Source organism: Mauremys reevesii, linkage group 18, assembly GCF_016161935.1.
Source record: "Mauremys reevesii isolate NIE-2019 linkage group 18, ASM1616193v1, whole genome shotgun sequence".
NCBI classification, from domain to species: domain Eukaryota; kingdom Metazoa; phylum Chordata; order Testudines; family Geoemydidae; genus Mauremys; species Mauremys reevesii.
The window spans coordinates 10,862,385-10,887,527 of NC_052640.1; the positions used below are offsets into that span (position 1 = coordinate 10,862,385).

General features: G+C 43.5%; 1 protein-coding gene across 17 annotated transcripts in view; it reads right to left on the minus strand.

Annotated features, from left to right (window-relative positions):
• Window positions 1-25,143, minus strand: part of TMEM132D (transmembrane protein 132D) — a 428,384-nt gene that overhangs the window by 57,987 nt on the left and 345,254 nt on the right. For all 17 annotated transcript variants that reach the window (XM_039505741.1, XM_039505734.1, XM_039505733.1 and 14 more), the window contains one exon: window positions 3,618-3,761. In XM_039505741.1, the coding sequence (XP_039361675.1) occupies window positions 3,618-3,761 (144 nt within the window). The remainder of the gene's footprint in view (window positions 1-3,617; window positions 3,762-25,143) is intronic.

The window sequence follows — 25,143 nt, forward strand, 5'->3', positions numbered from 1 at the left end:
TCCAAATTAAAATGGGAAAATGAGCAGCTAAGAGAGCGCAATGTTCCTGTCAACCGTTGGCTGAAGAAAATTTCACACAGGGCCAGATCCTCAATTGGTGTAAATTGGCACAGCTCCACTGAAGTCAATGGAACAAGGCTGATTTATACCAGCTCAGGGAGAGGCCTATCGTGATTGAGGCCTGTTGGCTGATTAATGGTTAGATTTAAAAATATTTAAAAAAACAAGCAACTTTGGATTCACAAAAGAATTTGCTTTCAGTTGGCCTGGTTTTAACTCTAATTTTTGGCTGTCTATCTCATTTTCTCCTCTAGAGAAGCCTATCTTTAAGGACAGCCAGCTGTAAGTGTCTGAGGTGATAATGGCAAACTCCAGACAAACCCATATTGTTGTCATTCTGTTATTAGGTTTCTTGTACCCACCTCACACCATTGTCTCTCTCCAGCACTGCCTATCGTTGTCCTCCCTTGTTCATTAACATATACCAACCAAATGGGATAGGCTGTGTTTCTTAAAAACTTTTAGTCTTCATAAAATCAGCAAAGAGTCCTGTGGCACCTTATAGACTAACAGACATATTGGAGCATGAGCTTTCGTGGGTGAATACCCACTTCGTCGGATGCAACCCATGAAAGCTCATGCTCCAATACGTCTGTTAGTCTATAAGGTGCCACAGAACTCTTTGCTGATTTTACAGATCCAGACTAACATGGCTACCCCTCCGATACTTAGTCTTCAAAGTTGTATTACTCCACACTGAATAAACCAAATGGCCATTTCACCCCTGCAGAAAGCTGATAGTGAAATCTACAACCCTTTATAGCACATCACCATGCATTACAGTATATGCATAATGAGGTTTGTGCACCCATGAGAAAAAAAAACATGGCCCAACCTATTTCCTGGTGAAGTGCTTAATCCCCATTGAAGCCAGAAGAGTAACTGTTCTAGAGATGGGTTTGTAGTCAACAGGCGTTGAGGGTACTCGGCACCTTTCATGATCAAAACCTCTATGACTGGGATGTCCACTAGATAGATTTACAGATTTGAAGACTGTTAGGATCATCTAATTTTATCTTCAAAAGTCAGATCTGAACCTTTTGTCTTGAGGCAATCATGAGAAGATAAGAACGTCCATACTGGGTCAGACCAAAGGTCCATCTGGCCCAGTATCCTGCCTTCCGACAGTGGCCAATTGCCAGGTGCCCCAGAGGGAATGAACGGAACAGGTAATCATCAAGTGATTCATTCCCTGTCGCCCATTCCCAGCCTCTGGCAAACAGAGGCTAGGGACACCATCCCTACACATCCTGGCTAATAGCCATGGATGGACCTATCCTCCATGAATTTATCTAGTAGTTTTTTTTAAATAATTTCTAGCATTAACAATGTGCTGGTAGGTTAAGTGAGTGAAAATTAAAAAAAAAGGGAATGGAGAATGAATTCAGGCTGCTTTTATTCTCAAGTAGAGCAGTTGGGAGTGCTGAGCGCTGGGAACTGAAATAAGGAAAAGTTGAACTCCAGGGGTTACATGGTGCCCTCAGCTCAGAGGTGAAAATGTGACTGGGACACGCATGCCGCCTGGCTTGAAGGGGTGTAGAAAGTGCAGTTTATTAGCTGCATTTTTTTCTTACACATTTGGGGCCTGATCCTGAAAACCATGTGAGTCATTTTACACTTGTGTGTCATTTCCCTGTGTGAAAAGTGACACACATGCCCAAAGGTTTGCAGGACCAGTCCCCTGAGGCAGAAAGTCCTGGAAGTCAGGTTACCATACTTAGAGATCAGTGGCAAAAGAAACTGGATCATGCTTCAGTGCGTTTCTCTCATGAAGACATCATATGCATTGGGTAATTTCTCATGTGTAGGTGTTCGTGTTTTATTTGTCACAATTTTTTTCTCTTTTTCTTTCTTCTTCCAAATCACACCTATGAGTGGGAAGGCACTTCACTTGCAAAACGATTTTCCTCCCATCACACGGAGGTTCATTTTCATTTTACGGTCCTTAGCAGAATAAGGCTCATAGCACTTGCTATCTCCGGACGCATTTCTCAAGCCTTTTTCCATTATAATACATATGTTTACTTTCCCTTCACGCAGAGGAGCTAGGAATGACCAATAAATCAAATGAACTTCAGCTGGAGACAAGGGGGCAGAGAAAATGTGAACGGTAATATGAGTTACACAGCACACGCAAGTCTGAGCTGAGCCTAACCTGGCGTAACTCTCTCACTGGGTACAGCTCCACTTCCAGTCCCTCAGTGGGTATGTCTACACTGCGGCGGCAAGTGAGCTGCACAACCCAGGGAGACGGACTTGCACTGGTGGGCTTGCGTCAATGCACTAAACGTAGCTGTCTGGACACAGCTTGCATTAGCCACCTGAGCGTGGACCCAGGGAGTAAAGTGTACTTGAGCTGGGTGAATAGCCCAAGCCTCTGCCAGTGGTGCACTGTCCACATAGCTGTGTCTAGCACTCTAGTGCGAGCCCAATTACAAGAGGTTGCTCCCAGCTGCAGTGTAGATACACCCACTGCGGGATTGGAAGAGAGGGATGAAACAGGAGAAAACAGCTAATAAGAGGGTAGGGGGTGTAAGTTACACTTAACAATACACAAACTTTCTTTCACTGTCTTCTGGCCATTGAGTGACCAATTTTGCTGTCAGTTACCCCAGTGTAGCCCCACTGATTGATTCAACCCCATTGAACTGAGAGCAGAATTTAGCCCTTGCGCTTTTACCATGCTGGAATGCCATTAACCCCAGCAGAGCTACTCCAGATTTACACCAAGAGGAGAGAACTGCAAGTTACGCAAATTCAAAGGCCTTAGGTAAGAGTCTCCCCTGCATCAGAGTTTGTGCTAACTTTGCCCTGAAGCCAGCATAGCCAGCCAAGACAGAGTCATCCCAGCGTAGATGAATCATCTGTGGGTGTAGAGCTAAAATAGACCTTCAGGTGCAGGGGTGTGGTCAGGACCCTGCTGTGCCCTGTCAATCACTGGCCTCCCTATCTGTTCTTTTATTTTTGACAAACACACCCCAAGATGCCGGGTGGAGATTTGAGGTTTTCAGTGTGTTTTAATAGGCCCAGTGCACCAGTCTATACATGACAATGATGATAATAATTCTTTGTCTTTTAATGGAAGGATAGTCAGGAAAGGATTAAACTAGCCACACGGGCATGTCAGCAGGGGCGGCTCCAGGCCCCAGCACGCCAAGCGCGTGCTTGGGGCGGCAAGCCACTGGGGGCGCTGTGCTGGTCGCTGCGAGGGCGGCAGGCAGGCTGCCTTCGGCGGCTTGCCTGCGGAGGGTCTGCTGGTCCCGCGGCTTCAGCGGACCTCCCACAGGCGTCCCTGCGGAGGGTCCGCTGGTCCCGCGGCTTCGGCGGACCTCCCGCAGGCGTCCCTGCGGAGGGTCTGCTGGTCCCGCGGCTTCGGCGGACCTCCCGCAGAAGCCACGGGACCAGCGGACCCGCCGCAGGCAAGCCGCCAAAGGCAGCCTGCCTGCCGTGCTTGGGGTGGCAAAATGCCTAGAGCTGCCCCTGCATGTCAGAGAACACTACTGGCAGCGTTTCTTGCAGGGATGTGGCCTTCCCTTCATTAAATGATAGATTCTCACCTTAATTACATCTTCATCAGACGATCTGCACTCCACGGATTCTAGAAGATCAGTCACGGTCCCATCCTCCTCCACTGAGACCACCTTGACAGGGACAGCCACAGTTTTCCCAGTGAGAATCGCTGTGTTCAGGATCTCAGCTTCCTAAAAGACCAAACAACAAACCCTTGGTTTAGATGCTTCCTCCTCGCCCACCTTTCTGTCACCAAACACCAGCTCTCCTCTTCTTCACCCATCCTTTCAAAAATGAAGCTTGTGTTCATTTTCAATTGACCTCCCAAGAATTGCTGGCACAGAGGATGGGACAAGTGTAGAGTAAATTGCACCAAGTGGAAGGTAACACTTAGGGCTGGTCTACACTACGGGGGGGAGATCGATCTAAGTTACGCAACTTCAGCTATGTGAATAACGTAGTTGAAGTTGACATACTTCGATCTACTTACTGCGATGTCTTCGCTGCGGTGTGTTAACGGGAGATGCTCACCCGTTGATTCCCCTTGCCCTTCTTGTTGAGGTGGAGTACTGGAGTCAACGCTACAGCGATCGGCAGTCAATTTATCGCATCTATATTAGACACGATAAATCGACCCTTGCTGGATCGATCACTGCCTGTCAATCTGGCGGGTAGTGTAGACAAGCCCTTAGGAGTGAAATCCTTACCCCGTTCAAGACAATGGGATTGACTTCCATGGGGCCAGGATTTCCATTTACATGTGTCTGATCTCTCCTTATAGAGCTCAATAGCAATGCTCAGAACACTGTAGCAACGCAGCACTGTATGATATTAGCCAGGTGTGGTGTTTTAACAAGAGGTCTGTTTTTAACGGTCTAGCCAGACTGATGGGGTAGAAAGCACAAAACCATTTTCTTGGGGATGGCTGAGGAGCGGGCTCAGGTACCCTGATCTTTTAAAATAGTATGAGCCAGCAATATATGGAGGAGGTGATGTGTCTGGTCTGACTTGGATGAGTGCTAGATCCCATCACTCAGAATGCCCCCTTCTTTACCCCAGTATTCATTATTTAATTACTGATATTCATTATTTCTATTATAGTAGCGCCAGGTCTGACCTGAGACTGGGGGCCCATTGTGCTAGCTGCAGTAGACAGAGTGAGAGACAGTCCCTGAGAACGGACAGTTTAAACAGATAAAAGAAACGGAGCGGCAGTGACTTTCCTCAGATCACACACCTGGCCAGGGGCAGAGCCAGGAATAGCTTCCAGGTCTCCTGACTCCCAGGCCAGTGCTCTATCCACTAAACGCAGCTGCCTCTCATATAGCTGCACATGTATGGCAGTAGCTCTGTGCTTCAAGAGTTTCCCTGATTCTGTACAGGGAAGTTCTGGTGCCAAACTCCTTCTGTCATCAGAGCTGTTAGGGTACTCCCCCTTCCCTGATTGCCACTCAGTGAATATCAGTCAGCTATTAGAGGATGACACCCGGAGGAGATTCCACACAGTACGAGCATGCAAGTGCCCAGTATTTAGCAGTGGGTACTTTAGGAGACCTCTTCATGCTGATCTCAGTTAACAGCCCTGTTGATTACCTGAAAGTACCACCATGTTTTAAGCCTTGTCCTTTAACCATCGGAGCCTTGCTCCAGGCTGTATTCTGTAGCCACTGACGTTCTATGAAAACATCAGAGAAAACAGTGCTCACATAGTTAGAGGAAGGATGGTGCAGTGGTAAAGGCTCTAGTCTAGAACCTGGGAAATCCAGAATCAATTTCCTGCTTTGCCAAAGACTTCCTGAGTGACCTTAGGCAAGTCACTTAGCCTCTCTGTGCCTCAGTTTTCCATCTGTGAAATGGGGACAATAGTACTTCCATACCTCATCGGGGTGTTGTGAGGCTGATCTCCTGAGGTCCCTTCCAACCCTAATAATCTATGATTCTATGATTCTAAATACACTAAGCACTGTGTGGTGCTCCGATACTGTGGTAATTAGGGCCATATAAACACAGGCAATGAGCCTCAGTCTCCACTGCTCTCCACTTTGCATAGTTGGTTATGCCACTGCAGAGTGAGTTTAAAATGCAGCCACTCAGATCTGGTGTAAGTGATCACAAAGAGAGAAGGGCATTGGAGAATCAGAACCAGTGTGTCTCGTTCTTAGAGCTTGGGATGGTGAGGCTGGAAACTACCCTGACTCTGCCACTCGTTTGCCATGTGACCTTGGGCGAGTTGCTTCATCTGTTTGTGTCTCAGTCTCCCTTCTGTAAAATGGGGATAATACATGTCTCAAAAAGTAAAGCTGTCTGAAAAGTGCTTTGAGCTCTTTACATGAAATGAGCTATATAAGTGAATAGTATTACTATTATATCACTATTGCCACATGTATTCCAAAAGGAATATTACCTGCTTGCTGCATTACTTATACATTTTAAGGATTGTGGTTCAGATTATATGACTACATTTTGACTCAGAAACACAGTACGAAATTGGGTTCTCGGTTACCCTGGCATAACTTCATTCTCTTCTCTGCTGTTATCCTTGATTTACACTAAGGGAAACAGAGAGAACAATTTGGCTCCTGCTTTCTTCCATTCCTAATTACAAGGCGCTGCTCATTCCTGGAAAGGTTTTAAGCTTTTCAAAACCAGGCCTCTGAATCAAGGAATATCCCATAGAACAAGAGCTCCTTGATTTCAACTGGTTCTTATGAACTAAAGGCTTCCAAAGCCCCCCACCCCCCCAGTACTAACTTCTCATTATCTAAATAGCTCACGCTATGGGTTCTGAGCCTGACCTGATTTCACTTGTGGAAGGAAACAAAGTAAGATTGAAACCACGTAGTCAGAAGACAATGACTCCCCCTGCTGTCTCTTGGGGTAGAGAGATGGGGAAGCACCGGATCTCTCTCATCTAAAGGCTGGGGATAAAAAAAGGGCTCTTCACACTATTTAAAGGAACAGACACTTTATCTGGGATCAAAGCAGTATCTAAAGAAGGAAAAAAACTCCTCATCTTTTGATAGCTGCCTTGCCAGAGTCCGCCCCTGCAACCTCGTGATCTTTAAGGGGTGCGGGAAATAGAATTTTACAAAAAGAACGGTAAAGAAGAAAGGCCTCTTATCCCCCAACCGGTCCCCAAACCCTTCAGATATTCTGAAATTACAAGTCACGCAAAGGTAAATGACTCTAAGGACCGCCAGCCTGCAGCATGAGCCCCATCAGTCGTGGGCACACGGTTGCTCTCAGAACTGAACATATTTTTCTGGCAACCAGGATCTTCGGGGGCTTTGCAACAAAATTTTCAGATTTTTCATACTGTATAGCTAGGGCTCTATTTTGCAAACCTTATACCCACTTGGGGGCGGGGAGGCGTCCCCTAACCAGTAGCACCAGCGAAGCCAATGGAACAGCTATAGAACCAAGACCTTAGGCCCTGTTTCTGCAGTCCCTTGTGCATGTGCTTCATTTCAACAGGACTACTCAGGGTAATAAAGTTATGTTGGCAGGATCCAGGCCTTAGTATCAAGCTGGAACAGGTATGTGAGTGGCCTGATGTCTCTAGTCTGTACCGTATAGTGCAGGCCCTTGCTGGAACTCCATATAGGGAAGGAGAGTTTATAATGAGCTTTTGCAAACAATCTGACTAATGAGATATGCTGCTCGACATGAAAAGTTGTCCCCAGTGTGACAGGGTCAGGCCAGATGGCTACAGGAGAGTGACAGAAGGTGGCCAAACTGAGGGCTGCTGTGAATCCCCGAGGTGAGCAAATCCGCCAGTAAGTGCAGGACTCTCCAGAGGAGGAACTTTGTCACACTAGTTAACAGCTAGTGGAGGGCGAACCTCAAAATGTTCATGACTTTGCTCTGAGAAGCAGCTAGCAGTTCTGAAGCTTATCAGAACCATATCTGACTCTCTTTGGTCTGCAAACAATGGCTTGGAATATGATGAACACAGACAGCATCATAACATTTCTGGTACTTCTTACACTCAAGTGAGCTAGAAAAACATGGGAGCAGCCTCTTGTTATGGATTTCACCAGAGAGGTACTGGCAAAATCATGTAAAAATGAAAAGCAGCAAAAAAAAAGTTAATCGAATGCACTGGTAGTTTAGATTTGGACCGAGTTTTGGGTAGCGTTTCAAGTATTAGTGTTATCATTTAATAACCATTTAATAACCTAGAGACACGGGCAGAGCATGAGCCACTGGCTGAAGGAGGGTAGCCCCCAGCCTTGCTCCTTCCACCCGAGCCCCAGCCCCCCACCGCGGCCACCGGTCCATCCCCAGGCCAGCACCCCAACCCCGGAACACTGGGCTGGCAGTGTGGCCCCAACCTGCCGACCCCAGCGCGCCAGGAGGGCAGGCAGTGCAGCCCCAGCCCCAGAGCACCCTTAGCCCCAGAGCACCGGGCGGGCCTCGCCACCCCAGCCCCAGCCTGAGCCGTGGCCACAGCACAGGGAAGAGCGGGGGGGGGGGGGGGAAAACCTGACTGTTTGGGGAGGCCCTCCCCCAGCCTGTGATACCCACTGCCCCTGCCCAAGACAACCAGCTGGATCTGTCCCGTGGCACTAAGTATTGTACAAATGCGGGCGGACCTGGTCCCTACTCCAACTGTATCCTTACAGTTTAAAGGCTACATTCCAGCAGACACGGCTGCATGTGCTTAATTTCATACACGTGAATAGTCTCATTGCCATCAGTGAGACTACTCAAAGGCATAAAAATAAGTGTTCGTGGGATAAGAACCTAAACAAAGTTGGTTCTTGCTTCGTTTAGAGACTGCCTTTTACCCCAAACTCAGGATCCAATCACTCAGATTTCAAGGGATTCAAAATCTGGAGCCTGATCCAAACTCTAGATCCAGCTCAAAATCGGCCTGCTTGTCCATTCCTAAAAAAGCATGGGTTGCATGATGCCAAACTCCTATCAGCTGGACACATTACAACATTGCCACTTTTTAAAGGACCACAAAAGTCTCTTCAGAAACTTTGCAAACTTTTTAAAGAAAGATTTCCTAGAGCTTATAGAAACCCCTAACATTCTAAAATAAGATCATGATTTCCCATCAGCAAGCATCAAAGCACTTGGTGAATGCAAATTAGACAAATCCATTTGATACTTCAAGAGAGGTGCAAAGTGAAACGAGCAATATTCAGAATCGGTTTGCAGCAGCCAAAACTTATTGTTTCTGCACAGTTTTCAGCAACTCCACCTGTATGCACTTGGAGAATTTCTTCTTTAAATATCTGATCTGCATTTCTCATTTGAACATAGAAGTGTGAAATGAATTTACAACAATTTAAAGAGCCGGGGCCATGAAAAATGTTTCTTCATTAATTTGTTTAATGGCTAGAAAAGGCTTAATGTTCCCATGGTGAAAATAAATAAAAAAACTTATTTCATTCCAAGGAAACAAACATGATACTTATTTAGCCTATACAGAGATTTATAATGCGAATTCCCAACATGTAAGCTATAAATCTAAAACAGTTACTAATTTAAAAGTGATATTTTGTGCTGCTAAAATGATACTGGAATCTTTTGAAGAAATATTATATTCTTTGTCCATAGCCATCATGGATTAGAGGAGACTTGATGCCAGAGGAATACAACTAGGAATACTTATGGGCTTTGAAAGGCTTTATCCTAATATTCTGTCCAGTAAAAGTTGATTCCCGGAGCAGCTGTAAAAAGCTGCTGATCTTTTATAACTGTTATATAGTGTATTTTGGTGCACATCTCTATAATTCAGGCACACCAAAACCCAATAATAATCAAATAAAATGATGATAGCCTACAAAAGGATTTCTCTCCCCATAATGGGAGTGGGCATATCTAGTAAGATTCATATCAAACAACTGAGGTTATAAACTCCTCCAGAAGAAACACATTGAGAAGCTTCACACAGCAACCATCTTTTTAACCAGAAAGGCAAACGTGAATGCCTATTAGTTGCCCATCTGTAACTGGTAGTGCCCCTGCAATTTAATTTCCCTTAGGATACCGTTTGCCCTATAATTCCTACATTGAAAGAAAGGAATAATGTCTTTGTAAATCTTCTGATTCTTCCCCCTCCTCCCAGTAGCTCTTCCTCTGCCCTACCGTTACAGCCGAATGGTCGTCTTCATACGACTACCTGAATAAACAAGCAGACGACTGACTCATGCTTAATGTCTGAGGTTCTGCATTGGATTCATAATAGGGCCACTTTGTTTCATATTAAAGTACAAAGCGGTGATCGTCGACATTCCCTTCCAAAAGCACTTCAACAGGATTATTAAAGAATTTATTTTAGTAGCCTTTCCCCCTTGCCCTTACAAGCCACACAATACCATAAGCAACCGTGAACAAGGCACCAGTTTGTTTTTCAAAGACGACCCACAGGCATGTTTCCTCAAAATAACTTGAGCTGATTTGCAGCACACAGCCTTTAGCTCTGAGGACGAGCAGCAAAATACAAGGAAGCTTGAAATATGAGCTCTGGAAATGGTGTTTTAAATATATAGATTCTGATTTCAATGGAGTTACTCTGGTTTTACATCTGAGCACAGAAACTGGCTCTTGATTTTCAGAGTCGGAGGACGGAATCGGAATTCTAAACGACATACTGATTTTTTAAAGAGCTTGCAGTTATTTCACAACATAAATTAATATGTGGGATGCATATGAATAAACATACTAATGTTCAATACATCTGCTGTGGTTCATTTCTTTATACAAACAAAGGAAAGAAGCATTAAATGGTCATTGAAATACTATAACTCATTGCCAGAGTGCCAGATCTCAATACACACATTTGTTTAAACTAAAGGAAACTATGCAGACTTGACATCTGTTTTGTGACACACATATGTTCCTTACTGTTTTCAGTAGGTATCTCAGCCTTTGGGTTTAATGTCTACAGACTGTACAAGGGAAGAGAATAACAGTTATCAAAACCTCTTAAGGTCAAGTACATGCCACCAAATGAGAATGAATAGCTCATCTTAAAACTGTCTCACTTGGCACTCACTAGTACCCTCCATTTTCCTCATAGATTTTCCATGTATCAGTCTCCAGAGCATTAATCTGGGTGTCACCCAGAATCCCACTGCTGTTTATTTAAATGAGGTCTAGCTTCTCCTTCTCTTCTGCTGGAAGCCATCTTAGCTGTATCACAGAATCCATGCCTCAGTCATGCATAACTAATTTAAAATCTTATTTAGCATCAAGTCTCAGAATTAAGAAGCTAAGTGACAGCTGTTTAATTAACTCCTTAAGCTGATTAGACAGCATTACAGAAATCCCCCCAAGGAAGAGTTTATAACTGTCAAGAGAACCGAAGGCCATGTTAATGCTTCTGTTTAAATTTAGTAAGCTTCTAAACCAATAAACTATAAATGCTTGACATCCTCAAGGATGTGGTCAAATTCAGTTTTTTCCCTTATGTTAACCACTACAAGGATGGGCAACAAAAACAACAACATATCGGAGATTTGCCGAGCAAGAAAGCTAAAGGGGGGAAAATATAAAGCAAACAGCAGTGTCCCTATGAAACAGTTCATGTTTATTAATTCCTAACACCCGATATTTGATTATATCGGATTAGTCCGCGGTCCTGGAGTGAAGCTGAGACCACACTTAAAGTGTAGAGTCATCTTGCAGCTCCTTGTTGTGAGGACAAAGATTTAATTCATTGGTTTATAGCTTGAAGACATCTTTGAACTGTATGATTAAGGCAGATGAAGTGGGAGTTTTAAAGCCAGGCACAGAGGCTAGTTGCATGACAGAGTGGCACAGATGGGACATTCCCAAGCAACTTGCTTGGTGAAACATACTATCTCCAACTGCAGGCTTTCCAAAATCATGAGTCAGGATCCCCCAGAATCATAAGCTTGACTTAAAAATCATGAGTCAAAAAAACCATCCTTGCCTCCCCTGACCAAAAAAACCCCATCACAGTTTGGGTTCTTTTAATTTGCCTTCTGGTTCCTGAGTCTGCAGGGTGCACACAGATTGTATTTCCCAGCTTTCCTCAGCAACCATCAGAACTAGAGACTGGCTTAAAAAAAACCAGATTGTGCAAACTTGACAATCATACTTCTGTTTGACACGCGTGCACATATCAGTGTAAACAGTGACACTGAAGGTTACTGTATCTGAACTATATTAAATGGAGGGAGGGGACTGTCCCTCTTTTATTCAGTTTCCTTACTCTGTTCATTTGTCAGCATGTGGTGTATAATCAGTTTCACTGTTTCCCATGTATGGACAAGGTGGGTTTCTGTTCCGAAAAGCTTCCTTAGTCCACAGAGCCCTCAGCACCCGCTTAAGTTTAAGCATGTGATCAACGTGAAGCCCACTCTTAAGTGTTTTCCTGAATAAGAATGAATTTAAGCATGTGCTTAACTGCCTTCCTGAACTGGGGCCATAGTCATCTCCCTCTGCTGACGGTGTGGGACTTTCACACAGCAATCAGGGATAGAAACATTTTTAAATAGGAAAATGTGATTGTGAAAGCACAAAAATTCATAAAAGGAGTAAGGGAGCAGAAACAGTAACTAAAATGACTTAATCACCTCTCTCTCTCTCTCTCTCTCAAACAAGAGACTCTATTTCAAGATGCTGGGATCCTTTTAAAAATAAACAACCAAAAAAAATCCCATTCTCTACCAGGACAGGCAGTTGGCTTCTTTCCCCATCCTCTGTACCTGTGAAAATACTCCTCAAAACAGTCAGGAGAGAGTAACAATAACATGACATAACCCAACAGTGCCTTCTATCCAGGGAGTCCAAAGCACTTTATTTATTAACTAAGCCTCACAACACTGCAGGTAGATTGCCCTCCTATGTCCTGGATCACGGGGAGTGCTGGTAGTTAGATTATTGCCACATGGCTGAGGTGTTGTCATTTGTGATCTCCAAGGTCTGTCAGAAAATTACGATATGAGAAAACTGCTCCTGGTGGCAAGATGACTCTGCCATCTGGGATGCCTCTCCTGAGTATGTGGCATGCATCTTGCTTGAAATTTCTTGGGAGCATGTTAGGGTGAGGTCTCAATTACTTTTTAGAAATGAAGCAACAATTGGAGATCCAAGCTAGTGCAAAGTAGAGAGGTGGCTGCAGATCCCTTAAATATTGTACAGGCGTGGCAGTTCCTCCAGTAGGCTACAGCATGAAATATCTGTTTTACCTCACTGATATAGCCCATTCTGGATCCAGCTTCTCCTTTCTCCACAATCCAAAGAGCAGTGAAATATTCTGACGTAAGAACTAACCCTTAACCTTAAGAAGGGCAACGCACACACATTCTCTCTCTCTCTCCAAAATGTCATTTGGAAATAATTTGCATAATTAAAATTTTATTTAAAAAAACTCATTTTTTTTAAAAAGTTTTAATATATTCCTTAAAATCTAATCTTGAATGAAATTCTTAAACATAATATAGCTCAAAATTTAATAAGCGTATTTAATAATACATATGTGGATGCAACATTATTACCCACCAGAGCCAATGTAAAATGTACATAAATGAATTAAATTATATTCTCATTTTATTAAAGATCCCATGTACTTGTAATAGGCTTAAAAATCCACTTAATTTAAACAATGTCTCAATAAGGAGCAATGACATACATTGGATACATGTTTGCCAGAGGCTGGGAATGAGCGACAGGGGATGGATCACTTGATGGATGGATCACCTGTTCTGCTCATTCCCTCTGGGGCACCTGGCATTGGCCACTGTCAGAAGACAGGATACTGGGCTAGATGGACCTTTGGTCTGACCCAGTATGGCTGTTCTTATGTAAGATAACATGAGTATCCATATTAGGATACTGTAAATAGGCGCATAGTGAGTGATGACATCCATGATCTCAGTCATCTATCTACCTATCTTCCTACTTAATCATCTGTGGGTTTTCTGTAGGGCCCATCTCTACAGTGTCTATAACGTAGAGGTGTCAAATAATGTATAGTGTCTCACGGTTTCCCTGTACTCTCCTGTCTATCTGTCTGTATCCATTTGTTGTCCTTTGTCTTATATTTAAATTGTAACCTCTTTTGGGCACAGAGTGTCTCTTTGTTCTGTATTTGTCAAACACCTAATATAATTGAATCTATTTCCCCATATTAAGTATCCTCACACCTTCTATGGGTCATCTCGATCATCACTTCAAAAGTTTTTTTTCTCCTGCTGATGATAGCTCATCTCAATTGATTGGCCTCTTACAGTTGGTATGGGTACTTCCACCTTTTCATGTTCTCTGTATGTATAAATATCTTCTTGCTGTATGTTCCAGTCTATGCATCCGATGAAGTGGGCTGTAGCCCACGAAAGCTTATGCTCAAATAAATGTGTTAGTCTCTAAGGTGCCACAAGTACTCCTGTTCTTTTTGCGGATACAGACTAACATGGCTGCTACTCTGAAACCTAATATAATGGGGTCCTCATGGATGATTAGGGCTCCTAGGCTATGGTAATAATAATTAGCTTATTAATTTAAAAAAACCTGCTTCTTTCCATGAAACAACTCCAGTCTTGGTATTTCAACCCATAAAACCTCCCATGTGGTCAACTATTAAGGAACTAAAATGAAACCACAAAACTCAATCTCAAAAATCCAGAGAGAGCAAAATATTTGACTTTGAAGCTCAATTAAACTTTTATGAGTCAAAAAAGTTTCACATGAAACCCAGCTGGTTTCATTTCCAAAAATAGCTGAGTTTTGCTATAAAAAGTTCACACAGCTCCAGTAACTACCCTGCTACCACAGTGGCTCAACAGCGACATAAGGTCAAAATCACTCTTGGTGTAGGCAGTGGCATCTCCACCGACGCCAGGATCTGTGCCCACTCACCCCAACAGGGATATTTGGCTCAGATCGTGAGAGGGAACAACTTGCCCTTAAAGGTCAAAACCAAGATGAAACATTAAAAAAGTGTTTCCAAAAGTTCTTGGACTGCATTTGCACAAGTGTTTCCAAAAGTTCTTGGACTGCATTTGCACAAAGCTGAATATTGTAGATTTTATTGTACTTTTTGAATCAACACCTTTGGGGAAAGAAGAACCAGGCTAAGAGTCATTTCATACTTCAAGGCGTAAGCTGTTAATGACAAGGGCCAGGAAGGAATGAAATGCACCTCATCCTGACGCAGGAGGCAAGTGCGAAGTACCTAATTTGGTGAAGCAAAGGTGTGTTTCAATATGGCAAATGCTATATTCATATGTTTCTATGCATGACCAATGAATGTCATAGCATAACACCCAGGAGTTCTGGCAGCTCATTGTGTAGCTCAGGAATGAAAAGGCCAATTAAGGCTCAATGCACAGAATATCCAGCTGTATTTTGTATATGATTCATTACATCTCGTTAAAGCGTGGCTCTAATCTGTTAAAACTGGATTGTGGCTTCCACGTTCATTGTGTCTCACAGACTCCAGATCAAATTTGCTCTGCTTACAGGTGGAAATATCATTTTTCTAACTGTTGGCTCTGCAAACTCACCCAAGTGTCTTAAATTCTAGCTGGTTTTTTTTCTGGCTTGTGCATCATCATCAGTAACAAAAATTCTGCCCAAGTTACACCTGCATCGCCGCAGTATCTTCAAAGGGATTGCACAAGTGCAGTCCATGGCAGAATACAGTCTTGTAATTCTCAGGGATGCACAAACCAGAATAGAATTTACCTCCCTCTCTCACAGCAGAAAATGGCTCAGCACATTGTATCCTTCCCCCTAACCTTTGCCTGTCTTTTCTGTGCAGATTGTAAATTCTTTGGCGCATGGGCTCTCTCTTACCCTATAGCTGTACAGTGCCTAGCACAGAATTCAGCTGGGATCTCTAGGCATGACTCCACTACAAATAAAAGTAATTGGAGTAAAACATATTATTCTTTTCCTTAGGTTAAGAGATACAGATCTGACATACACACAGGGAGCAAAACCTGTAAGTAAGCACGGGACCATTTTGATACAGTTATTTTGCAGGAGTGGAACTAAACTATTTCAAGCTTCTACTCTTTGTTGAGGAATCCTTGCAGCAGGTACCATGCAAATTGTACCTGAAATCTGCTGGAGAGTGCTGAGCTAATTACTGCAGGGCCAGTTTGGAACATTGGCAGTAAGCTACAGAGTGGTATAATATCTGCTTCAGACCCAGGTGATTGTGGAGTCAAATTCTCAGATTTCTGTTGGGGGGCGGGTTTTAAAAAGCTAGTTTTAAAAAAACATTTTCATTTCTCCCACATTTAAAATGGCCCATACCCACTTCATGTTTTGACTTTTAACTTCTTGAAATTGGACTCATGGCAAGTCAGAGGCTGGTGATCTGGTGGTTGTCGGCGATAAGAAATACAGGATGACACCAGAAAACTGTCGTGTACATTGGCTGCTTATCAAAGTCATACAACTATGCAAGCTCTGAAGTCTGTGGGTTGTCAGACTCTGATTCTTCTGAGAAATCACTAATTAATTTACAGGCTCCAAACTCTAATTCCATGACGCTCTGTATGCATATTTGATGTTGGTCTCTAGACAGAGTACTTTAGCTGATAATCAAGAGTGTTCACTCTTAAAAAAATACTTGGTTAGGTTTTCCTCTTTGCTTTTTCCTAAGCAAAGCTTTTATACATCACTACGGGGGAAAAAAATGCATGTCTGATTGTCAAAGGAAGCTGACCTTTCAGAAGAGCAAAGCTAGGAGATCTGGCCCAAGGTACACAAATATACTACTGTATCTGATGCTGCTGAATTGCTGAGACTGGTAGGGACACGTCATGCAAAATTAGCTAAGTCCAATCAAAATTTCACACATGGAGCCAGGATATCAGCTCCTGGATTGATGTGCTAGCATGCCGGTTCTTTTGATTTTTGGGCCCATAGTTAAGAAATCTAATGTAAAGGTTGGTGCCCTAGGGGTCTGGTACTCTTATGAGGAAGAAGATGGGATAGTGTTTAGGGATTTCCAGCAACAAAATGAAAGCTTTAGGATATCACTTCAAGGGAAAGATCTCATCCAGTCCCTGGAAATGCAATTTAGCAGAGTCAATATTTGCAGCTCTACACTGCAGAGTCTAGCAGAGCCAGAAAGTCTGGGATCAAACTGAATGGCACAGATTTGCTTTGAGGGAGGGAGAATTTAAACGTGCCCGAACAAATCACTGGCTCTGCCTAATGTGTCCTCTTTTGCTTTTCCCTTTGCTTGGCTGCTGAACTTAGTGGGCTCCACCCTGAATCTTGCTTCAGCCCTTCTGTGCCACTCTTGCACAGCTAGCTCCTGTGCCAACCCCATTGCAGTCACTGGTGTCGGGGGCATACCAGGATGCACAGTAGCACCGTGCTGAACTTCAGCCATTCCCACCTGGCAGACAGCTCCTTGGGGGCCTAGCCCGGGGGATCAGGAAGCTGCAAAGTGCTTCCTGCACTTGGTGTGTCCAGTGTGCTCTGAGCGCAGCTGAGAACTGAGGCCGCCGTTCGAGTGATAAGGCTGCCCTGTTCAACTGTGCTAATGCCTATAGCCCATTATCCACTCTTCCCTCCCCATCCCCAATCCTACTCCTCTGCCTTTGCTTTGACCGGTAGTGGTCAGTAATATGGAGGAAGAACACATTAGAGCAAACCCGGTGACTGGGAAGATTTTATATTTTATGTATTTCTAAAGCACCCATTGCCGTGGCGCAAAGACTGACGAGAGCATTTCCTCAAATCCTGCACATCACTGGGAAACTGGCCTCCAGCACAAAGCAGCCCCAAATTCAGGACAAGTGGGATTCGACTAGGTATGTAAACAGGCAGTGCCCATGGAAATTCAAGTCTTTATTCTCGGAGTGTTTACCTCTTTCCTGTGTTTTATCAGCAAATGGATTCACACCTGGAAACATCTTCAGTACAGTCTTTGGGAGTGTGATGAAGTGTCTGCTGCGCTCTGCCCATTACAAGGGATTTCATTTGTGATATAAAACATTGCATGTCCCTCCCTGCAGTGAGCCATTCAATTATTTTCAGATACCAAATCATGACCAGCCGTTTGCCTTGGTGACTCCTGTTTCCTTTGTCTGTCACTTGTTTGCACTGAGCGCTTGAAGGCTGACTTGCATGGGCAGAGAGGCATTGGTTCACCACTTCAGTGCTCCCTCATTTCCAGGTGCGTCTGCACAGAACACACCTCCTCTGCCTCTGGGTATGCCAGGCACTAACCTCAATAAACACGTTGGACTGTTTTGTGCCTTTCATTTGACATTCTCCATAAGTAAAGCACAAGCTTCTTGTCTTCACCCATAAGAACCTTGATGAATTGGTCCCGCCCTCCTTAGCTGCCTTTCCAGCTCATCAACACTTCCTCCCCTCCACCAACTTTCCCAACGTTTAATACCTACCAGCCAGCTTTTCCCACCAACCTATCCCCGTTTTCTCCCACACTACCCTGCCTGGCTAGTTACCACCTTATCTGCCCTCAAACCCCTCTTTCAAGTTCATCTCTGCCTTGATGCCTACAGGACGCTGCTGCTTGAGAATAGTTAGGCAGCTGGTCTGCCATGACTCAAGGTCACTGTGCTAAGACAAACTTATTTTACTTCCCCACCTCCTCCTTGTTTGTCTGTTTTTTTTACTGTATTCTGTTTTAACCTAGGCTGTAAACTCTTTGGGGGCAGAAGATGTCTTTTGGAAAAGCGTGTGTGCAGTGAGGCACCAAAGAACTCTAATCCGCGACTGAAGTCAAATAGGCACAACTGTCCTACAAATACCTACATTTGCCCCTTCTTCTGACACTACTGAGCAGCAGCAGATGTTCAGGGCCTTGCAGAATAGCTGCCCAGTGGAAGAGAAATCAGCGATGTGGAGACTGGGTGCATTATAGGTGTGCCTGTCCTGGAACAAAGGTAGTCACAAACAGCATGCAGGCAATCCTCTCTTCCAGGGCACGCAGCCCAGCACCAATACCTGTGTCACAGTTACAGGGTGAGCTGTGCCTTAGATCCCTTTTTGTCCCTCAGGAGTGCACCACTCAGATGACAGGCCTGGCTTCCTTCACCACTCTCAAGGGCGGACCCATGTGGTTAAACCACTCTTGAACTGGATCTCTGGGTGGCAGCCCTCCATTTTCCAACTGTGTTAACGTGACAGGCTCAACTGTGTTGGACACCTCTACCCCCTTTTCCTCTGAGAGCTTGGGACAGCAGCTGTTTACGGTGACTCAGACACAGCTTCTTCAAATCAAATAATTATTATTCATCCACAGGTATGTAGCATGCAGAGCACAGGGTAAAAACAAAAAGGGCCTTCATGCATACATCCCCTTACCTAAACCTGAATTTTTTCTTTCAAGATTTGGTAAATTCCATTCAGACCAGTTCCCTCCATCTCTGGGCTGGGAGAAGCAGGCAGTAGCATGCTCTCTGTCTCTCCCTGTCAGACTCATTTCCAGTCACTTGCTGATAACCTTTTCTAGACCCAGAGTCCTTTATTGATTTTAGTATCTCCTTTGATACTAAGCTCAGGCCTGGGAAGGGTAAACCCTGCTAGCCTGGATGGATCCAGGCAGGGGCATCCCCCACTAATAGCTCCCCTCCCTTGTTCCCTTAGGGAGCCGTATCTCTATCATTGTTTGTTTCCTGTTTGTTTCCCCTCCCCATCCGCCTCCTTTGGTTTAACTCTGCACAGTCAGGCAGGATATCAAACAGGTAAACTGAGATGCATGTGATATTTATTAAAATATATACACACATAACTCCCTCATTCACCACAACCCAGACTGGAGAAGGCAAGCAGCAAACTTTCCTGCATCTCACATAGCTCCCCCTTTCCCAAAAAAACTGTGCCTAATCTAAAACGAACACCACCACAGCACGTCTCCCCAGAAATCAAATCTTGCTTGCATACTATGAAAATGAGCTATTCGTAACAGAATCACCTGGTGATGCCAGCCACAACAACGGTAATGGTGATGACCCATTTTCAAATACTCATAACACCTTGGAGAGGCTGGTGTTATCCTCTGCACTTTCCAGAAGGGAAAATTGAGGCCCACAGAGGTAAAGTGACTTGCCCGAGTGCAAACAGTGAGCTAGTGCCTGAGCTGGGAAGAAAACCCAAGAGTCCTGATTTTCTGTTCCACATTCTTGTATCAAAACTCTCTGATGTCAACAAAACTTCTATAGCCAACGCAAGCAGCATAGTGGAAAGACCAGAAGCAAATGATTTAACAACACTGAGGCACAAGCACATTTAGAGGCACGAAATCTGTCTCAGAGGTTCCAAATGTAGGTTTTCAGGGCAGTGCCAGGGGACAATGATTAAACTAGTTCTACATATTTCAAATGGGGAAGCAATTGAGTCATTTTGCTGGAAACAAGAGAACTCCTGCTCTCCATGCTGCCATCAGTGTCCTTAGCATGCTGATGTCCCACGAGGCTGCTCATTTCAAGTGCTCCCTTAAGAACTAACCTTCAAGCCCTAATACCAAATTCTGAATTAGGACTTTCTTACTACTGTCAAGCAGCCAGATCTAAATCCCAACCAGTACGGGGTCCTGCAATGGAAACTGGCCTCAAAGACAAAGTTCATTCATGAGCAGATTCATGGCAGGGCAGCAGGGAAGCCTGCAGCTAACTGGCTCTGCTGGGCTGGTAATAGCACTTAACTCAAAGAACTTTTTACAGAGACACAAAAATAAACGAGAGCGACAATGAGCACAAATGTAATCTTCCAGTACGATCAGGCTTGCTAGAATTTGATTTTTTTTTAAATATAATTTTGATGGATCGTATCAATGTTTATTTTTAAGCATTTTAAAATAAGTTCATTAATTACATTTTCACAGTTGTGCAAAATGATGTATTTTAAGCTTTTTGTATTATCAATTTAAATTTTCACAGTTGTGGGAAATTATAGGGGGTCAGACAATAATCATCTAATAACAGTAGATGTTGCGATTAAAAAAGTCAAAGCTTTATGTTTGGGTTTTAATGATTATGTCAAAATATAGAAAGTAAATATCCTTAAATCAAATGCTACCAAGTTCTCAAGCAGCATTTTTTTTACTGAGTCTCTCTGATGGAAATATTTTATCATTGGTTCTTGTGTGTACAGTGAAATCAATGTTTACCGACATTCACTGATAAAAATCTAATCACACCAAGCCTAAGTATAATATATTGAGCCAAGCCTGTTCTTGGACACACATGCATGAACTCAGTGAAGGCTGCCATGCATCCGAGGGCACAATTTTTTGCCCAATAGTGTTTCCTCTCTAGATACAAAAAGATCAGTGACAGTGAAACTTTAAGGCACATCTCATTGCGAAGTTCAAGTGAAACGACTAGGGGTTACTTTGGCAGTTAGGAGTCTAAGACTAATTGGAAGTCAATGGAACTTAGGCTCCTAAGGTCCAGATTTTTAAAGGTATTTAGGTGCTCAAATCCCACTGAAATCAATGGGAATTAGCCGCTTAAATAACTTTAAAAATCTGGTCCTATGTCACTTGATTTCAATGGGACTCGGGCACCTAACATGCTTAGCAGCTTTTGAAAATCCCATTAGACACCTATTTACATCTCAAGGTGCCTAAGTATCTTTGAAAATCTGACCTAAGTCACTTGAAAATGGGACAGATTCCTAAGGGACTTAGATACTTTTGAAAATATTACCTATAATCACATCACCAGACAACGGGGGCCTGCTCCAACTCCCATTGACTTCAGTGAGAGTCCAATCAGACCCTAGATGTTGCTGCATGTTAAACAGGCCTTCCCTATGCTGTTTCTTATAAGTAGATACAGCCTGAAGAGGTGATAAGTAGAATAGAAATGAATACAGTTGGAATGCTAGAGTATTGAAGGGAGACTACAAGATGATATTAAAATAGAAAGGGGGCAACCCAAAGCAGGCCCTCAGGCAAGGGGGTGAACTACCAGTGACACTATGGATGACTGCACTACTTTTGGAAGCAAGAGCCAAAGGTTTTCTGTGTCGTGCATGCAATAGTTCAGGACAGGGTATGTATATGTTTATCTCCAGAAGCTTGAGTGCTTATCCGAGCCCACCAAAGTCAACGAGTGTCTTTCCATTGCTTTCAGGGGGCTTTGGATCATGCCCTATGTTTCACCTCCGCAACGTGCTGCTTTATTTGTGACATTTTGTTCTCACAGAAGCCTTTGCTTAGAAAAAGTAAATGGTTCTTTATGGGTTTTTTTCTCTCTTTTAGAGACAGAAAGGATGCAATCTCGATGCAAAGACTGATGAATGCCCGATGTTTTACCTGCTGTGAAACAAAGTCAAGAATCATCGACAAACCACTGCAATGAACTGGTATGGGCCTTTACTGGACAGAGTCAGAACTGTTTGTGTGTGTGTCAGAGGTCCTGTATTATTAAATATCCAGCAGAGGCTCTCTTTTAGCTTCCTGTGCAAGGAAGAGCCGAGTTCTAGTCCATCTACTGCCCTGAAATTTCCTAGTGATCAAGGTGTAATGTAGAGTGACACATGTGAATTCGGATATGAACAGGGGTTTGTTACAATATTAAAAGAAGGGGGGAGAAATATGGAAATGGGGATATTGCATTCAGGGTCACATCAGCCAAATTTCATGAAAACCGTTTTGTGCATGAGCTCAGCTCTGGTTGGTATAATATTAAAGATGTAATTACACGTTTCTCAAGAGATGGGCGGTTAGACCAGAATCCAATTTTGGTAATTGCATCCTGCATAGCTAAAATTCCAATGCAATTTCAATTGGGTATTGGGTTCTCCTGCATTCCTCTCCTAAACAGTTGTGTAGGAGATGGAGGTGCTTTCTCCAGTGAAGAAGTTGCCACATTGTGCAGTGAAGTCTCAGTGGTCGATGAAGTGTTTTCTCTAGAGGGAAACAACGTACAGCATTTAAGATCCATTGGGATGAAAGGCATTGTGGAACCGTACATTACTACAATGAATTGGACAGTGTGTATGTGTACCACTGCCCTCTTCTGGATAGAGTCAGAGCTGGTCCACTTTGTATTATAGTCTTTAAGGGAGAATCTCCCTTAGTTCAAGCATTTGTGCTTGTGGAGCAGGTTATGGGTATATTGTCATTGTTGTCATGAAGTCCCTCGTGGTCATACTGAGCAACTAGGGGACGGTTTTGAATTTCTTAGAAGGCCAAGGATTTTGTAGACTATTATCATAATTAGAATGGACATACTTTTCTGTTAGTCTTTGGGATAGGAGTTGATTAACAGCACTCCTAGTTGCTCTTAGAACATGGACTTAAATTAAAATGATTTACTATGACAGGTTTTCCAAAAAGAAGACTATGGATCTACTTAGAAACATATCCTCAACTGGTGTAAATGGGGCTAGCTTCACTTCACTTCAATTCAATTCACTTGCCAGTCACATTTGTTTTCTAAGCGCTGTATTGTGCCCTTTAATGTGCAGCCTATAGTAAGGAGCAGTGTGGGATTTTACATGCAGATGTAGAATTTATGGGGACTTAGGAGAGTTGAGGGGAAGATGGGGAACCCAATGGCCTCTGCTTTGACCATTTAGCCTCAGAAGATTTGTGGCAAATTGCTTTTTCTTCACCAATCTGCACTGATATGGATTTACATGAGTAGTTAAAAAAATAATACCAGTTGGGAAATAAATTCCTCCACAGCACCACAGAAAAGCAATAAACTAAAGAAGCAGTTAGACAGACAAGAATGATCAGAAATGTTTTACAGTGGAAAAAAAACTATTAACAATGAAGAAGAAGAGCTGCTGGACGTTTGTAAATCTAGCTGTGGCAGACTGAAAACAGAGAATCCAAAAAGCCATTAGAAAAAAGACATGAAGAGTCTTGTAATAATATCCTGGGGAACATGCATACTACAGATTCAATGCCTTTAAGACTATATTGTATGTTCTGCAACGATTGTTTAATGTCTAATCCTTCCGGAATGATTGCACAGAACTTATGTTAATGTCAACTCAATGTGCTCAAGAAAATAAATCTGAGCTTCACATCAAATTACTTACTTTGTATCCGGAACACTTGACATATTTCTATAATCTGATGTATAGGGAGAATTGCATACAAGGTTTTACCTGAGGACAGTGCAAGATTATTAGTTTCCCTCTCCTTCTTTGCTAAAGTGAGGTCTTTACTGGCTGGTCTTCTCTAAACGCACAAAGAGCAGAGCCCAGGAATGACAGAAGCCATGTATATCAAGGTGATTGATTTATTTGACTAGGTTCCATTAGGCAGCTCCTCTAGGATTTTATTAATTGCTATCAATAATAACCAACTGGGATTTGGGTTGAGTACTATATTACTCACTTTCTGCTCTTACTAGCGTGCTTTGGAATGATACTGCTCTGGAGTATTAACTGTACAGGAGAGAGGAATCTCTTTTATACAGTTGTTACTAAACGTTTAGTACTTCTCAACCTCTTGGACACTTATGGACACATCCTGGCTGACCCTGTGGAAGGGTCTGATCTAACACCCACTGAATTCAGCAGAAAGGCTACTTGTGGCTTGACATCAGATTACAAGAGCACTAGGAAGGGGACCCGGGAGGCAGCCATCTGTCCCCGGGGAGGCGTGCCAGGGCATGGTGTGGAGAGATCCATTTCCCCTAGCAGGGCAGCGCTGCAGGGAGCACATGAGTCATACAGGGTATGTCTACCCAGCAAAAAAGTGAGTCTCACAGCCCAGGTCAACTGACTCAGGCTTGCAGGGCTGGTGCTATGGGGCTAAAGAGAGCAGTGTAGACATTCCTGCTCAGGCTGGAACCTGGGCTCTGAAACCCTCCCCCCTCACCATATTGCTTCTACTTTCATTTATACTCCCTCAGACAGCAGGCAACTTGATCAATGGTGGCGATGGGGATGTGTGACAAGCTTATTTATAGGCTCAAAAAGCCAAACCAAGCCCCAAACATATTCAGTTACAACTTGGAGGCCCTGCAGCCAATGGCTGTGCAAAACGATCATCCTTCCTCAATAAAGCAACAGCTCTGCTCAGTGAGGGCTTGAGCTCAAAGCCCACTGAAGTCGATGGAAAGGCTCTGACTGACTTTCAGTGCATTTGGATCAGGCTCTAAAGGACTAGGATGTTATCACTTACTGGTGATTATGCTGTAATCACTCCCCTCACATCCCTTTATTCACAACTTTCTTTATCCCAAATTCCATTTTGTGCCTTTGAAAAAACCTCCCCCTACCTCAGTTCCCCAGTTGCAACATGGGAATAGTACTATTGCCTTCGTCTCTCTTGTCTCTTTAGTTCGTAGTTCTTGGAAGCAAGGGGTATCTTTTACTGCAAGCTTATACTGTGCCTAACAAAACAGAGCCCTAGCCCCACCTTGGGGCTAACAATACTACCAATAATTAGCCATCAATCACAGGAATCCAGGAAATCTGACATGAACATGTTTTTATATATCATGAAGCATCAGGCACACACTTCTTGACTGTTATGCTTGACGATCCCTATTTAATATTTAGCAGGCATCTTCCTTTTCTGATGGTGCTTCACTCACACACACATTATTTTAGTGTGGGTTGTGATAACTGATACAACTTTTAACTGATCTTGCTAAAAACTATTACCTTTTTACTCTAATCATG